Source organism: Sander lucioperca, chromosome 15, assembly GCF_008315115.2.
Source record: "Sander lucioperca isolate FBNREF2018 chromosome 15, SLUC_FBN_1.2, whole genome shotgun sequence".
NCBI lineage: Eukaryota > Metazoa > Chordata > Actinopteri > Perciformes > Percidae > Sander > Sander lucioperca.
Window position 1 is genome coordinate 16,008,133 of NC_050187.1, and position 15,613 is coordinate 16,023,745.

Here is a 15,613-nt window from a genome sequence, read left to right on the forward strand (position 1 = left end):
AAGTATGCTATGCAAGCAACTCTGTGAGGTTCTGTACTCAGGCACAGCAGTGCTATGAGCTAAATGCTAATGTCAGCATGCTATGATGCTGTTGAGCTGATATAATCCATATACCATATCCGCCATCTTAGTTTTACATTTGAACAGTTCCTATGTACAGCTGGGGCTAATGGGAATATCATTAGTTCTGCAGGTATTTGGTCATGAACCAAAGTATTAGACAAATGTTGACCTGATGATGGTGCTCGATAAAAAGTCAGGGGATTACCAAGGTTGTTATATTCATCCTAAGAGCGACATGAATGTCTACCAAATTTCATGACATTCCTTTGACATTTAACTAAAAGCCCAAAAAGTTAAGCTCCTGTTGGTGCTCAAGGAAAAGTACAGAGATCACTAAAGTTACCAGGCTTCAACCTCTGGGGACCATGAATGTCCATACAAAATCTGTTCAAAATCTATCCAGTTTTCGAGCTATTTCAGTCTGGCCCAAAGTGATCGACCAATAGATTGACTTTGCCTTTCATATGCCTCACCTCTAGTGTGTTTAAAAAAAGAAAAGAAAAAACGACCAGTATCTTTTAACCTCATCCTGCAACACATTTCACAGTGGTGAAACCACTAAAACAAACATAAACCTAGCCTTCCAATGAATATTCGAGAGGCGCAGACTATATATACTTTTAAGTCCCTGCTAAAGACACACCTTTTTACTCTGGCCTTTGGTCCTACGTAGCTGAGTCTGGGCATCAAATGTCTTTTAACATGTTTTGTTGTTTCATGTTATTTGTAACGATGTATTTTATGTGATCATTTTTTATTTGATATTTTACCATGTTCAGCACATTGGTCAACCACAGTAGTTAAAAAATCCAAACTTGAAAAACTAAATTAAGCTGAAATGTAGAGGAAAATTGAACAAAAGTGAAAAACAAGGGGATCATTAAACATGGAAAACTATATACACTGTATGCTTTTCCTGTACAACGTATGGTTATGCAGTAGTACAGTATAATACGTGCTGATCTTTGGCCATAGGGACCTGCCGCCCGGTGGGCTAACGGTGTATTACTTCCAGGAGTAATCACAAAAGAAGAATGGCATTTTCCACCTCATTTCTTCTAACAGCCTGGTGGATCAATTTCTCCATTGATTTAATTACATATGAGAAACAAAAACTGCAAGCATCCGGTTAGTTTGGGCACTTTTGAAATGAAATGGGCTCGAATGGGCTTTAGACATTTTCTGGCCAGGAGTAATGGTAAAGTAATGAGTTAGATAAGGACATATGCACTCTATTGGCACAGTGTGTCCTCAATATACTCTATGGTAAATCCTGAATGTGCAAACCTCGCTGTCATCTTGAAGCGAAAGACAACTCAGCACGGCATTATGCAGATTAATCAGATTGGTTTAATGCTGCTGCAGATCAGATCATTGCTCCATTTTACACGCCCTTTAAATCAGGAAGGATGAGACAAAAGATTAAGACACAACCACACTTTCACAGCATGATATCAAAAAAAGATGTAGTTTAAGGTCATGTGTGCAAGGATGGAAGGAATAGACTGTGAAGACTAAAGTCTGAAACAATGGGAGGATGGTCCTGTCACTGGATTTGGGGAGACAGACATGACAAAATGACACATACAGATAAGAGGCGCCTATTAAAGACAGGCTTCCCCTAAGGATGAACCAGAAGAGCGACACACACATGCACACTCAGGCCTGAGCTTGGCTATCATTTAGACAACACAGAGAAAACGCATCATGATGTTTTGGGTAATTACCAGTCTGCTGCTGGAGGTTGTTGCAGTTGCAGGTGTAGGTGAGTTAACATTTATTTTCACTTTCAAAGCAGCTATCTCCTATATGAAGATTATTGTGTGAATGCTGATTTAGCAGCATACACAGTATTGTTATCCGATTCTTCCGTACAATTTTCGGTCACCTACTACTTCTGCATACTTTCAGCTACAAAAACCCTTGAAATATCAAAATGTTCAGCTCTTTAAGGACATTTGTGCTTGTATTCAACTTTTCTTCACCATTTATACTTTTTAAAATATTATGTTTTTTTCTTTTTACATTGAAAGTCAAAGGAGCAATCTTTAAATCCTCTTCAGGCTTCTTCCACTTCTAAATGCTACTCCTCCCACATACTTTCATCTACAGACGTCATTCAATCTTTAGACTGTTCACAAAACCTTCATATATAACAGTGTGATTCAGCTTTTCAATATATTTTACAGTTATGTTATCACTGTTTAAGTTTAGTGCTTTTTTTCGGGATTTTTCTACATTTATAATGTCTGTGTATTGTGTGACTATGCTATGACTGTTTTTGACATGCTTCATTTGTTGGCACAGTAGCTCAGTGGTTAGCACTGTTCTAACTAGCACCAGCAAGTAGGCACTTCAGACTCTCACCCTTTGTCTTCCAGACTTTCTTTGACATACTATACTATGACTTTTTAATCACTTTTTTTGAATACTATACTACGGTATGACATTTTTCGATGTACTATTCTATGACTTTTTTCGACATACTATGATTCTTTATCACTTTTTTTGACATACTATACTATGACTATTTTTGACATAAAATACTATGACTTTTTAATCACTTTTTTCAACATACTTTACTATGACTTTTTGCAACATACTATACAATTATTTTTATCACTTTTTTTGACATACTATACTATGAAGTTATGATTTTTTTCGGCATACTATGAATTTTTTGATATAATATACTGTAAATTTTGTATCACTTTTTTCGACATACTATACTATGACTTTTTCAATATACTATACTATGATTTTTTTTATCATTCTATATTATGACTTTTTTCAGCATACTATACCAGAACTACTTTATCACTTTTTTCGACATACTATATATACTATGACTATTTTTGACATACTATACTGTGACTTTTTTATAACTTTTTTCAACATACTTTACTATGACTTTTTTATCATTTTTTTGTCATACTATACTATGACTTTTTCAACATACTAGACTATGAATTTTTTTTCGATATAATATACTATAACTTTTTTATCACTGTATTGGACATACTATACTATGACTTTTTCAATATACTACTTTTTTGGGGCATTTCAGCCTTTAATGGAAAGGACAGTTAGACATAAAGGGGGAGGGGGGTGAAGACATGCAGGAAATTGACACAGGTCAGACTCAAACCCTTGACCTTCTGCGTCGAGGCATACACTTTTATATATGTGCACCTGCTATACCAACTGAGCTAACCCAACCACATACAACATTCACACTATGACTTTTTTCGACATAATATACTATGCAGCAGCAGTGGCAGCAAAAACTGTCCTGTCCTGTTAGCAGTGTCCTGAGGAGTGTCCCGTGACAGTCAGACACTGTCCTTTACACTGTCCTGTGACTCCCAGACTGTTCTGTACACTGTCCTGTGACTCCCAGACACTGTCCTGTGACTCCATGACTGTCCCGGGACAGTCAGAAACTGTCCTGTGCACTGTCCTGTGACTTCCTGACAGTTTTTTGCCAGCTTCTTCATGTTTCATGTTATATTACGACTTATTTTAACATACTATACTGTATTTTTTGACATACTATACTATGCATTTTTTGTAATCACTTTTTTTGACATACTATGCTATGACTTTTTTTTTAATCACTTTTTATACTATGACTTTTTTTCGACATGCTAATCTATGACTTTTTTTATCACTTTTTTCGAAATGCTATACTATGACTTTTTCGACGTATACTATTAATTTTTTTCCACTTTTTTTGACATACTATACTGTGACTTTTTTCAACTATTTATTTAAATTTATTTTATCGTTATTAATACGTACTGTGTGTATATGTTTATACTTATATTGTTTATATCTTTTTATCCTTCTTATATTTGTATGTGTGACATGCTCCAAGAACACCATGACAAATTCCTCGTATGTGCAACGTACTTGGCAATAAAGCCCTTTCTGATTCTGATTCTGATTCTGATTCTGATTCTGAACATACTATACTATGACTTCTTTTATCACTTTTTTCAATATGACTTTTTTATTATTTTTTTCTACTTACTATACTATGACTTTTTTATCACTTTTTTCGACATTGTATATTGTGACTTTTTTATCACTTTTTTTGACATTCTATACTATGACTTTTTTCAACATACTATGACTTTTTTATCACTTTTTTCAATATGACTTTTTTATTATTTTTTTTCTACATACTATACTATGACTTTTTTATCACTTTTTCTGACATTCTATACTATGACTTTTTTATCACTTTTTTCAACATACTAGACTATGACTTTTATATCACTTTTTCGACATTCTATACTATGACTTTTTTATCACTTTTTTCAACATACTAGACTATGACTTTTATATCACTTTTTCGACATTCTATACTATGACTTTTTTATCACTTTTTTCGACATTCTATACTATGACTTTTATATCACTTTTTTCGACATGCTATACTATGACTTTTTTATCACTTTTTTGACGTACGATACTATGACTTTTTAATGAAAACATAAACTTTGTGTCAGGTCAGATAGCTTAGGGTGATAAGATTATGATTGGAAGACATAAGATTTAGTGTTCAAATCTTACATGTTTCAGGAAGTTTTGAGGTCCAATATATTAAGTGAAAGAGACAAATGTGCCAAAAACTTGAACCTCACTGTCAGATCAGTTAGTTTAGGGAGATAAGAATATGATTAGAAGACAGAAGGTTGAGTGTTCCAATCTTCTATGTCTTTGGTAAGTTTTGAGGGCCAATATAGGTGAAAGAGAAAAATATGCCAAAAACATAATTTGTGTGTCATGTTAAGTAGCTTAGAGTGATAAGAGAATATTGGAAGACCTTTGAGTGTTCAAAGCCTATAGAGTGCAATTAGCTCAATAACTACTATAGAGGAAAAACCTATACAAATAGATGTAGAGAAAAGTTGTGTTCCGGTAAGTCTCTATCCCATCCTGTTGTTTTGGAGAGATAAATGCACTTTTCCGACATGCTATACTATGACTTTTGGAATACTTTTTTCGAAATGCTATACTATGACTTTTTTTTAAATCACTTTTTCGACTTACTATACTATGACTTTTTTATTACCTTTTTTGACATGCTATACTACGACATTTTTCGACATACTATACTATGACGTTTTATCACTTTTTTCGACATACTATATTACGACTTTTTTTGACATACAATACTATGACTTTTTTACGAAATCATAAACCTTGTGTCAGGTGATAAGATTATGATTGGAAGACAGAAGATTAGGTGTTCAAATCTTACATGTTTCAGGAAGTTTTGAGGTCCAATATACTGAGTGAAAGGGACGAATGTGCCAAAATCATAATCTTCTGTCAGGTCAGATAGCTAAGAGTGTTAAGCGACTGATTGGAAGACAGAAGGTTGGGTGCTCAAATCTGATGTGTTTCATTAAGTTCTGAGGTCCAATACCCTAAGCCGAAGAGACAAATATGCCAAAAAAATAAGTATTGTTTGAGGTCAGATAGCTTAGAGTGATAAGACAATGATTGGAAGACAGAAGGTTTAGGGTTCAAATCCTATAGGTTGCAATTAGTTTCAAAACCCATGTTACAGAAAGGTAGACTACAAATAGATGTAGAGAAAAGTTGTGTTCGTGTTAGTCTCTATCCCAACCTCTTGTTTTGGAGAGATAAATGCACTTTTTGACATACTATAATATGACTCTTTTCCCACTTTTTTGACATGCTATAATATGACTTTTTTTTCCGACATGCTATACTATGACTTTTGGAATACTTTTTTCGAAATGCTATATACTATGACTTTTTTTTAAATCACTTTTTCGACTTACTATACTATGACTTTTTTATTACTTTTTTTGACATGCTATACTACGACATTTTTCGACATACTATACTATGACGTTTTATCACTTTTTTCGACATACTATATTACGACTTTTTTATCACTTTTTTTTATATACCATACTATGACTTCTTTTGACATACTATACTGTGACTTTTTTATCACTTTTTTCGACATAATATACTGACTTTTTATCACTTTTTTCGACATGCTATACTATGACGTTTTTTATACATTTTTTCGACGTGCTATACTATGACATTTTTGATATACCATAGTATGACTTTTTAATGATTTGTTTCAACATACTGTGCTATGACTTTTTTTCAATATTCTCTGTTTGACATCACAGTGGCTTAGTGGTTAACATGCTCCAAATAACACTAGCGACTAGGAAGTGCAGAGCCAGGTTCAATTCCCATTACTAGGCCACGAGTCTACCTATCACTACCTATATCAGGTTACAAGTGGAAGCGTGACATCTCTCAGATTTGCGTCGAGATTTTGAAAAATGAACTCTGTCACACCTTGAATTGTATACGTTCCAGCCTGGCACAATGTGTGCTTGATCGTATGCACAGCTTTATCCCACCACTGATCTGTAAAATCCACCCACAGTTCCTGCTCCCAAGCAATTCTAGTAAGTTTTGGCAACAGAATGAATGTCAAACGTCTTGGATATGAGTGATTTCTGGTGGTGTTTTAGGGTTAGAATCCTATCGTTGGTTACAGTAGTGGAGAGGAAAGGATAGCATGGAAAAAGAGAGGAGGCACAGTGTCTAACTTGAAAGTAACAGAACAAGTGGGATGCAGGCAAATTAAAATATGAGGATACTGAAAAGCTACAAACAGTGCCATCTCTGTAGAGGTCTCTAAAAAGTGTAACGCCTCAACACAGTAGTATCAATGAGTGATGGGAGAAATAGGAGATTCTTCACTAGAGGCATCAGGGTGGAGGTTGACATAAACTTAAAAATAAATTACATCTCAATTAAAATTTTAAGGGGAGACAGCATCACAGGGCTGTTTGTAAATCTGGAAGGATTAATTGGTAGGGAGGAGGGGAGTAGAGCCATCGGGGAAGATGAGGAACATGATTGATGATTAAACCTCCAACCTACACTTAACGACCCTTGTGATTGAAGCCAGTAAGTCAATTTGAGTATATGTGCTGACCAATAGTAAAACAGAAAATTAGGTAGGTAAGGTCCGCCACTGAATTTAAATGTTTGCCATAATGATTTCCTCACCCTGGCTGCTTTCCCACCCCTATAAAAACCTGGTAATGATTTGGTCTATAGATTTGAAGAAATGTTTGGGCAAAAACAAAACATTGAAACAATAGAGAAATCTAGGCAGGACATTCAGTGTTAGCGCATTAATTCTAATTGATGAGGTTTTGTCTTTTCATGGGATGTTTAGACAGTAGGAGAAATAATAGAATATCATCAGCTTCGTCCTTTTTTCAAGGTTATTTTTTGGGCATTTTCAGCCTTTACTATGATAGGACAGCTGAAGACATGAAAGGGGAGAATGACATGCAGCAAAGGGCCGCAGGTCGGAGTTGAACCCAGGCCCACTGCGTTGAGGAGTATACTTCTATATGTGGGCGCACGCTCTACTAACTGAGCTATCTGGGAACCCAGCATCATTGTTTAACAAAAAATATTTATAATGAAGAACAATAGGGTTGGACACTGTTTACTCTGGGTCTTCATCTTCATCTGTGCAAATAAGAGGTTGGATTCTGACTCAGGTCAGGCTTGGCTCCACGTTCCCTTAATAGCCATATTAAGTTATTCAAGCCCCAACTGAAAGATTTAACGCCACCATTAGCATACACCCGCATGAGTCAGCTATGTCCTCTGCCCCTTCTGTGCTGCTCAAGCAGAAACACAGTTGGTCAGTCGTTTGTCTGCAAAACTGGTCGTTTCTGCTGTCAGTGGGCCATGGATTGATCCCTTTGCTTTTGTTGGAGCAGCAGGTAGCAACAAGATGGACTGCCCATTAGTGGATGGAGGGTAAAAAATGTGTGTGGTGACATCATTTATGGTCACAAAATGAGTCCCATCTTACACATACTGTATATTTCTTCGTAGATTCCAGGAACTAAGATGTCAGTCAATTTTTCTTACCATAGTTTGTGTTTTCATGTTTATTGTAAAAGGAACTGTTACTGTAAACCTCTGGTCAACCTTGGCCTCCATTAGATGTCACGCAGAAAGCACTTTTCATTACAGGTAGGGGAAAGCGTAAACATGGATACTTTATACAGATCAATCCAACTAAATTGAGTTTGGTTACATGGCTGGTTACTGCTCCAGTAAAGCTGTCATGTTTCCTGACTCCTGGCCTGTCACTGAAGATGCTTTACTGCCGGTTTGATCAGCCTCCAGCTGTTTCTTCATCCCTGCTAATTCTTAGTGATTAACACTCTAACTCTTGCCCACTTTGCCTCATGTATTGTTCTTTCCTTTTGTTTTATGTCAACCTCTTAATTACACTGTTGAGAGGGCATGAAGTGAGGGAGAGACTATTGATTGTTTTTGCTGCACTTTGTTTGCTCTGCTCATTCAGGTGTTCTCCTGATTCTGCAAAGCTGGCTGTAGTGAAAAGAGTCACCGCTGACAGGACTGGATAACGAGTTCTTTGTGGTTGGCTTTTAGTTCAGTTAGAATTGACTATGTGTTACAGTTTATCTTGACGGTTCAAAGGTCTGCTTAATGGTAACACGTTTGCTCAAGCGACCTGTATAGGTTAAATGTACAAAACATGGGATATAGTGCTTGGACTTGGACTGGGCAGAAATGTGAACCTTTCTAAATGGTCACTTCAACAAAATAACAAAACATATTTTCTCACATTTATTGGTATCTATCCATGCAGGTAGTTTTGGTTTCTGAGATTTCTGGTTGTTTTTTTTGGTACTTACTACTGAAAAGTATTGGCAATGAGGTCTGTGATTGTTATGAGTAATAGGGCCAGGACCCTGTTTTGAAATTGTTTTAGTGGGCATTGTATGCCTTTCTTAGAGAGCTGACTTCAGAGGAAATGAGGGGGAGAGATATGGTGAAGGACTTACAACAAAAGTCCCCGACTGAATTCAAACCGGGGGTGTTGTGGTTCATGGTTGACACCTTAAATCCCTAGAGTGCCCCTGTTTTGAATGTCTTTTTAAAGGTAAGTTTTCAATGCTGTGAGCACCAGAAACAAAACATTATTTCACCTCCATTATATTGATGTGGAGTCAGAAATCTCAAACCCTGATATGATAAAAAGAAAACTACTTGCATTGGCTGTACAAGAATAGTACAAGAATATAGTGAGCAAATATGTTTTCTTTTCAAAATAAAACTATATAGATAATTTGGGTGAACTGGTCCTTTAACAGTGATGGCAGAATTATTTAGAACCTTTAGTTAGGTAAAAGTAGCAATACCACAGCATACAATGATGCTCTGTATAGAAGTAAGTAAGTATTGCATTCAAAATTTTACTTAGGTGAAAGTAGGTTACATAAATATCATTAGCAAAATATGCTTACAGTATCAAAAGTAGAAGTAGCTACAGTACTATACAGTATAGAGCCTATATATTATTATTGATGCATCATTGTCACAATAATGTGTGAGCCGCTAATTTTAACAACTCCATATACTGTTGGGTAATTTAACTCATATTTTGTAAACCTATCATATGTTTTTATGTGCAGTCCTGAACTGAAAAATAACCAGTGATTAGAGCTTTGAAATATATGTACAGTAGCAAAGTAAAATCACACAATATATTGCATCTAGTGGACTAGAAATATAAAGTAGCTAAAAATGAAAATACTTAAGTAAACTACTTACAGTACTTAAGTAAACAGTTACTTTCCACCACTGCCCTTTCAGACTCTATACATTGCCCAACCAACTTCTCTGGCTCATTCTCCTTATCTTATAGTAAAACACACATTTACATCATGTTCTTTTTTTTGTTCATCTTTGCCACCTCAGCCCTGGACCCATGCTCTGCCTACATCAGCTTGAATGAACCCTGGAGGAACACAGACTACCACGTCAACCAGTCATCCGGTGTGCCCCTGTGTGACAGCCACGTGTCTGGAGAATGGTACCGCTTCACTGGTATGGCAGGGGATGCCATGCCCACCTTTTGCATCTCTGAGAATCACTGTGGCACCCATGCTCCCATCTGGCTCAACGGCAGCCACCCTCAACCCCACGAGGGTGTCGTCACCCTGCCTGTCTGTGCCAGCTTCAATGACAACTGCTGCCAGTGGAACGCCAGTGCCGATGTAAAGGCCTGTAGTGGAGGATACTTTGTCTATCGCCTGCCCAAACCCTCAGTCTGCTTCCATGTTTACTGTGGCCGTGAGTGAACATGTCCGATATGTATATAAAAATCATTTTTTTATCCAATAAATTAATTACTTTTCATTTTACCTGCTATTGTTGTGTATGTGTGTGTGTGTGTGTGTGTGTGTGTGTGTGGTTGTTGCACAGATTTCTATGATATCTGTGATGAGGTGGACTGTGCAGGTCCCAGATGTCCCAAGTCTGACTGTCACTGTGCACCTGGAACTGCCCTGGGACCAGACAGACAAACATGCCTGGGTGAGACGGAGAGGGAGGAAGACAGGGGACAGAAAAGTTGTGTAACAGATATGGAAGACAGATAGGAAATGTTTTCTGAAAATTAATAACAATAATAATAATAATAATAATAATAATAATAATAATAAGCAAAATCAATCAGACTGGCTTTGCAGTATATTAACATAATCGTTTTAACCATTTTTTTTTCCTAACGCTTTCAAATGTTGATCTGTTACTTTTAGCTAACTGTTTCAACAACTTATTCATTTATCTTGTTTTTTTTTCAACTATCTATCCATACTTTTCGCTATTCATTTCAACATTTATCGATTACTTTTAGCTAGCTGTTTTAACGTCTCTGCTCACTTGCTAACCAGTTATCACACACTCTTAATCACAACATTGCTTAGATGTTATAGCTGACTCAATATGTGGATATACTTTTTTAAATCAGTAAATTCTGTTTTATCAAATAAGACACAATCTTTCCACGTACCCCCTGAGGTTCAAGTACCCGTGGTTCACGACTCTGTGACGGCTGTTCCAGCCATTTTATCTAGTCTCTATGACCTGAGTAACTGTAGGATGTGTTTAAATATCCCAATTCCATACCAATAGAGTTATTTCTAGTTTCTAAATAATATGATACAGTAGATCATAAAATAGGAAAGATGAGTGCAAAGCCTGATGAAGGGAGCAGCGATAGAGACAGAAAGATTGAAATATTGTCTTTTGTACACTGTTATCCCAAATTAGTTGACTTTACTAGAAATTTGCGTGGAAACCCATTGCCTTAAACCATCTAAGTTTTTACAAAAGGTGAAACTTAACAAGTCAAGTTGTATTAACACAGAGCGGTAAGCTGATGCAGAAGACAAATCAAGTTTACATTAGTAGTCATTACTAAAAATCATTAGTAAACATAAATTATTTTTTTCTGGAGTTTTATGTTGTCTAAGTTATGCATGTTTGGTTAAATAAGCAAAGAAACATAGCAAATACAAAAATGTAGGGTTGTTATCAATACTAAATAAATATTATTTTCAGATAATTAATATTTGTTTTCCTTAATAACAGCCCAATTTGTAGAACAAAGTATTCAAAACAAATTCCAGAAAAAATTTATTAATACACATTTAGCTTTGTTATACCCTATTGCAATGTTCTACATGGAAAGTTTAATTGAGATTACAGAATTACTACTTTCCAACTGGGTATGCCATTGAATACTGCCACTGCCCAGAAGCCATCAGTCCCCACCCGGGTCTTGGTCATGGTGCAACAGTAAATGTAGATAAACATTTACACTAATTCAACCATACAAAGCTTAAACCCAGATAACATAAATGCACACCCAGAACATTAACAGAACATTATTAAAACACACTTTAACTAGGACAGAAACCGTTCAGAACATTTTTCCCCATGAGCATTTGCATCGCTTCAGCGCAGAAGCGTTCAAATGGTTTATCTGTGTTTTTTGCCCCCAACGGCTCCTTCCAGGCAGCGCTGCCTGGAAGGCACTAGGATTAGGCACTGGTTATGGTTATGATTATGGTTAGGGTTAAGGTTAGGGTTAGGTGCCTTGGAGGCAGTGGTCGCAGCGCTGCCTGGAAGGAGCAGTTGGGGGCAAAAAACATCATCGAGCGTTCAAATGACCCCGCCCCTCCCATCCTTAGTTCTGCTTATAATATGATGTGTGCACTGTATACTTAAGCTGATTATTACAAACAACTAATGTGATTTAGTAATGAATATGATTTTTAAAAAAACATGAAAGAATAAGTAGTGACTGACCACTACAAAGTTTAATTAGCCTACAACTAATTCTGGGTTTACAGTTTGCTGACTCCAGGTGTGTGTGTGTGTGTGTGTGTGTGTGTGTGTGTGTGTGTGTGCGTGTGCGTGTGCGTGTATGCATGCATGTGTGTGTGTATGGTAAACCGGATGTTGCACAGTGATGGGTGACAGGCATGCAGTGGGAAACTAGCCGGCCTGAAAAGTCCCATTATCTCATTATTCACCCATCAACAAAATCTGCCTTTCTTTGTCTCATTTCTCCATCCTCGCTCACTCTCTTCCCTCACTCCCTTGCACTCTCACTTTAGTCCCTCCTTTTATTTCAACCATCATTATTTCTTTACCAGTCCTCTCAGTATTATCAATGCAGTTTTAAAGTCCTTCAAAGTCGATTCATCATCTTCCTCCCGAACACTAAGTGAGGTGATAAACTCCACCCATCTGGTACTCAGTCGATTGAAAAAGGACTCATCTGGTAATAATACCTGACCCAGCTGTGGTGTGTGTCCTATGATCAGATGTAAATGAATGTGAGAAGGGCAACGGTGGCTGTGCAGAGGTATGTGTGAACACCAAAGGCTCCAGACGCTGTGAGTGTGGGCCGGGCCGTGTGCTGGACGAGGATGGAAGCAACTGCAGAGGTACACCTGTGTTGTGATGTGCATACTGTATGACACATCAGTTAATGTTGTACCGAGATAGTTAAACCAAGAAACCACGCGGTGTGCTTCATCTTTTTCATGTCTCTTTGTCACCTCATGCAGAGATAGCAGGCTGTCATGTTAACAATGGAGGCTGCAGCCATGGCTGCTCCTCACTGCTGGACTCCTATCAATGCCACTGTCCCAGAGGGCTGGAGCTGGGAGAGGATAAACGCATATGTCAGGGTGTGTATCAGTGTTTGTGTATGAGAAAGCTAGATATTAGAATAGTCCAAGGTGTCATCCTCTATTCACATATTCTTTCCAAAACCCAAAGATATTTAGGGTTGTATCCATCATTTATGGTCATTATCAATTAATAAATGTTGATTACTTTCTTAATAATCTATCTCTTTATGTACTTAGCCAACAAATAGATTGTGTGGTTTGTTTTCTTCTCTTTTGCATTTTTTTCACGATTTGTGCCATGTTATGAGACCATAATAATATGTCATATCTTTGTCTCCCTTTCCTGCAGTGCCAGTCCAGTGTGATTCCAGCTCTATTATTGTGTCAGTTCCTAAGGACCTTGTAGGAGGACTGGAGCTCTCTCTGTCCAACTCGTCTTGTCGAGGTGTTTCCAATGGCACACACATCAACCTCAGCTTCAGCCTCAAGACCTGCGGCACAGTGGTAGAGGTCAGAGGCATTGGGTTCAAAGTTTTTAGACAGAATGTGCTCAGGATTTAGTCTCTGCAGTTAGGGCTAGGAGACATATTTGATTACAACAATATATAAAGGGTAGTGCCTTAAAAGTGGGTTGTGTGAGGTTGTCACGACTGATAAAACTGAATGTCGACCCCTAGGTGACAGATGACAAGATTGTGGGGACCAACCTAGTGACAGGCCTCCCTAGGAGCAGCCCAGGCAGCAGCAGGGACCTGATAGTCCGCACCAGCAAGTTAGTGCTCCCAGTCACCTGTGAGTTCCCCAGGGAGTACCAAGTGTCGGACGGATACCAGGCAAGTCAGCGCAGCTCAGCCCTCGAACTGGCAGGCCACAGTGAGGGAGTCTTCCCCTTCTCTCTAGAGCTCTTTAAGAGCGCAGAGTTCTCTGAGCCGTATCGCACCCCGCCCCAGCTCCGCCTGCACGACTCCCTGTTCTTTGGGGTGGAGCCAAAAGAGAGGGTGGAGGGCCTCTCTGCGCTGGTGGAGAGCTGCTTCGCCACACCAGGACCTAAAGCTGACCAGGCCCTCAAGTATTACCTCATCAAAGATGGGTGAATACTGTGGATGGTTTTATCAGTTCTAATGCCACATCTTGTGCTGCATGACATAGCACACATAATACTTAAGTGCCTTATGAACCACAAAATAGCACTGCTGGAAGAGTATATAAATGAATAGGTTTGTTTTGCTACCTTATAATGCTAAATATATATAATAAAGGATTCAAGCTCAAGTTCATGATCACTTTTATATTTGCATATGTCTTCCTAACCCTGACACCTGATAGTTTTATATAAGTAAACTGTGGCTGGCCTGTATTTATAGATACTATACACTATATTAACAGGAAAGCCAAAGAAAAAGATGTGATAGTAATAAAGTGGTATAGCAATGACCATTTTTTGTAATTCGGGTGAACTGACCCTTTAAAGTGTCTTGCTCATGCCCACAATGAAAACTGCAGAATTCTGTCTTTTTAATATTGTCTCACTAATACGAGATATGTAATAAATGTCAACAGAATCAGACCCAGCTGCTGTGTTTCCACAAAGCTTTAGCATCAGCCGCTTCATGGTTATAGGACAGGAAATCTCCACTCCTTCAAGGAAATGTCAAATGAAAAATGCCACTAGCCTCGTACTCTGATTTATGTGGAAAGAAAACAAGAATATTTTGAGTATAAATCCTTACTATCTGGGGAACACTTTCTTTTGGCAAACCATTTCTCTACCAAATCTCTACCTCTACTCTACGAACACAGAGCAGGGCAGTGATCTATTTTCTTGATTTTCCTATTAAAAACGCGACAGTGTTTGATGGCCTTTGGGCAGCTAACCTTGATGACGTGGCTTGTTAGAAACATATCTGGATCACTGAATACTTTGTAAGGATATCAAACACATGTATGACTCTATTTTCCCTCTTTGGCTTCTAATTCAGGTGTATCTCTGATGAAACGGTGACACAGTACTCATCAAAGGACCAGCTCTCTAAGCACTACCAGGTCCCTGTCTTCAAGTTCATTGGCAAGGACAACCAAGTGAGTAAAGAAAAGCATGCTGGGAGCCAGCTGGCAAGTGTGTGTGGGCTTATTTCTGTGTAGCACTATATTGCAAGGACTGAAGTAGCCAGTGTCCTTACACTGTGGTGGTGTTCTTCTCTATCTGTACTCAAAACAAGCTTGTCTCCTCTGATTACAGCAAGTGTTCCTCCACTGCCAGGTGTTAGTATGCGGGGCAGGAGACTCCCACTGTGCCCAGCGTTGTCAAAGACGTGTCCGCCGAGAGGTTCGGTCCGGTGAACCTCAGGAGCAGCACACACTGAGTGGAGGCCCCATCTTCATCCTGCCTGAGCCATGATGCTAACATAGAGCCATTAACTCAAACAGGCAGAAAAACACCATGAGAGCCAACAGCAGCAGCAAAATTACATTTGCAGAGTAACATTTAG

The 15,613-nt window shown here is 38.0% G+C and overlaps 1 protein-coding gene across 2 annotated transcripts; it reads left to right on the top strand.

Annotated features, from left to right (window-relative positions):
* Window positions 1-1,661: 1,661 nt before the first annotated feature.
* Window positions 1,662-15,593, top strand: oit3 (oncoprotein induced transcript 3). 2 transcript variants are annotated; one of them, XM_031302418.2, is made up of 10 exons: window positions 1,708-1,828; window positions 8,474-8,550; window positions 9,895-10,269; window positions 10,402-10,512; window positions 12,813-12,935; window positions 13,059-13,181; window positions 13,474-13,634; window positions 13,802-14,214; window positions 15,104-15,203; window positions 15,364-15,593. In XM_031302418.2, the coding sequence occupies exons 3-10, from the start codon at window positions 10,026-10,028 to the stop codon at window positions 15,520-15,522; spliced, it is 1,434 nt and encodes a 477-aa protein (XP_031158278.1). In that variant the 5' UTR covers window positions 1,708-1,828; window positions 8,474-8,550; window positions 9,895-10,025; the 3' UTR covers window positions 15,523-15,593. The 2 variants fall into 2 exon arrangements, with proteins under 2 accessions (XP_031158270.1, XP_031158278.1); XM_031302410.2 differs by lacking the exon at window positions 8,474-8,550 and having other exon boundaries at window positions 1,662-1,828.
* The last annotated feature ends 20 nt before the right edge of the window (window positions 15,594-15,613 follow it).